Source organism: Sarcophilus harrisii, chromosome 6, assembly GCF_902635505.1.
Source record: "Sarcophilus harrisii chromosome 6, mSarHar1.11, whole genome shotgun sequence".
NCBI classification, from domain to species: domain Eukaryota; kingdom Metazoa; phylum Chordata; class Mammalia; order Dasyuromorphia; family Dasyuridae; genus Sarcophilus; species Sarcophilus harrisii.
Genome location: NC_045431.1, coordinates 251,000,043 through 251,001,798, shown reverse-complemented (window position 1 = coordinate 251,001,798; position 1,756 = coordinate 251,000,043). Strand labels below are relative to the sequence as shown.

The following is a 1,756-nucleotide window of genomic DNA, read 5'->3' as shown; positions in this document are numbered from 1 at the left end:
CCCCCAAAAAAAAAATTAAAAAAATAAATAAAAATTTCCCCCAAGGATAAAATAGGAAAAAAATTTTCTTTAAAAAAAAGGGTTTAAAAAAAAATTTTTTTAAAAACCCAATTAAAATTAAATTGGGAAATTTAAAAAAAGTTTTAAAAAAAAAATTTTTTTGTTTAAAATTTTTTTTTAAAAAATATTTAAAAATTTTCCAAAGGGCCCTTAAAAAAACCAAACCTTTAAATTAAAAAAATTTTTTTATTTAAATTTTCCTAAATTTTTAAATTTGGTTTTCCCTTTTTTTAAATTTAAATTTTATTTTTTAAACAAAAATTATAAAATTATGTAGTGATTATAAAATTATGAATGATGTAGGATATACTTTAATGAACACCCTCTGTTCTCCCAATTTTATTTTTCTAAGGCAGAAACTGAGGCCTATGGAAAGAAGATAATGTGTTGGTCCTGAATTCAATAGTTCCATAGTCAAAAGAAACTGATAAAATGGAAAGAAGCAATTTTACATTTGTGGTGGAATTCATTCTCCTGGGATTTTCTGACCTTCCCAACCTCCGAGGTTTTCTATTTGGAATTTTATTAGTGACCTATATGAGTATACTTATAGGAAATGGACTTCTCATTGTCATAATTAAGATGAATCCTACTCTTCAAACCCCCATGTACTTTTTCCTTGGAAATTTTTCCTTCTTGGAAATATGTTACACATCAGTCACTCTCCCTAGAATGCTAAGAGATATTTGGACTCAGAAGGGAAACATCCCATTCCTGTCCTGTGCTATACAAGCTTGTTCCCTTTATATTCTAGGAGTAGCAGAGTGCTTACTCCTGGCTGTGATGGCTTATGACAGATATGTAGCCATCTGTAAGCCTCTTTACTATCCTCTCATCATGAATCACAAGGTATGTATCCAATTGGTGATTGCCTCCTGGATCACTGGGATGCCAGCCCAGATAGGACTAATATGCCAGATTTTCTCTCTGAACTTTTGTGGTTCTAACAAACTTAATCATATTTTCTGTGATGCTTCACCACTACTAGAAGTTGCATGTGGGGACACATATCAGAAAGAACTTTCTGTCCATATGAGTGCTTTCTTTTTTGTCACGATTCCCTTTCTGTTGATACTCATATCTTATGTCAAAATCATTGCCACCGTCCTGAAGCTGCCATCAACCTCAGGGAAATCCAAAGTCTTCTCTACTTGCTCTTCTCACCTCATGGTTGTATGTTTATTCTATGGGTCTGGATGTATTGTGTATTTGCGTCCCAAATCCAGTCATTCGGCCAAATCTGACAAATTCTATTCCCTTTTCTATACTATTGTGACACCAGCATTAAACCCCGTGATATATAGCATGAGGAATAAGGATGTAATTGCTGCATTGAAAAACATCCTTCCAAAATGATGTTATTGATGAATAAATAACTAAAAAAAAATCCTATTTGTTCCATGGGTCATAAGAAATAGATTTTTCTCTTCTTTCATAAGACAGCTGCAACATAATGAAAAAAAAGTAGAAGAGATTATATTTGAAGCTATCCATACATGCTTACAATTTCTCATTTATTTTATTAGACTTGAAGTAGGTTGATGAAACTGTCGTTTATCGCACATGATGACTATTCTCAACAGAAACAGTGATTGCAATCTTACTATATTTTATCCTATTGTCAAAATTTACTTGTTTAAATTTAACCATGTATGTATGTGTGCATGTTCAATTCAAGTAACATTTCAAATGCTTA

The 1,756-nt window shown here is 31.5% G+C and overlaps 1 protein-coding gene across 1 annotated transcript; it reads left to right on the top strand.

Moving 5' to 3' along the window:
* The first annotated feature begins 341 nt into the window (after positions 1-341).
* LOC100914859 (olfactory receptor 10AG1-like) lies at positions 342-1,416 on the top strand. Its single transcript, XM_003774349.2, has one exon. It carries the CDS (start codon positions 493-495, stop codon positions 1,414-1,416), a length of 924 nt encoding a protein of 307 aa, XP_003774397.2. The 5' UTR covers positions 342-492.
* The last annotated feature ends 340 nt before the right edge of the window (positions 1,417-1,756 follow it).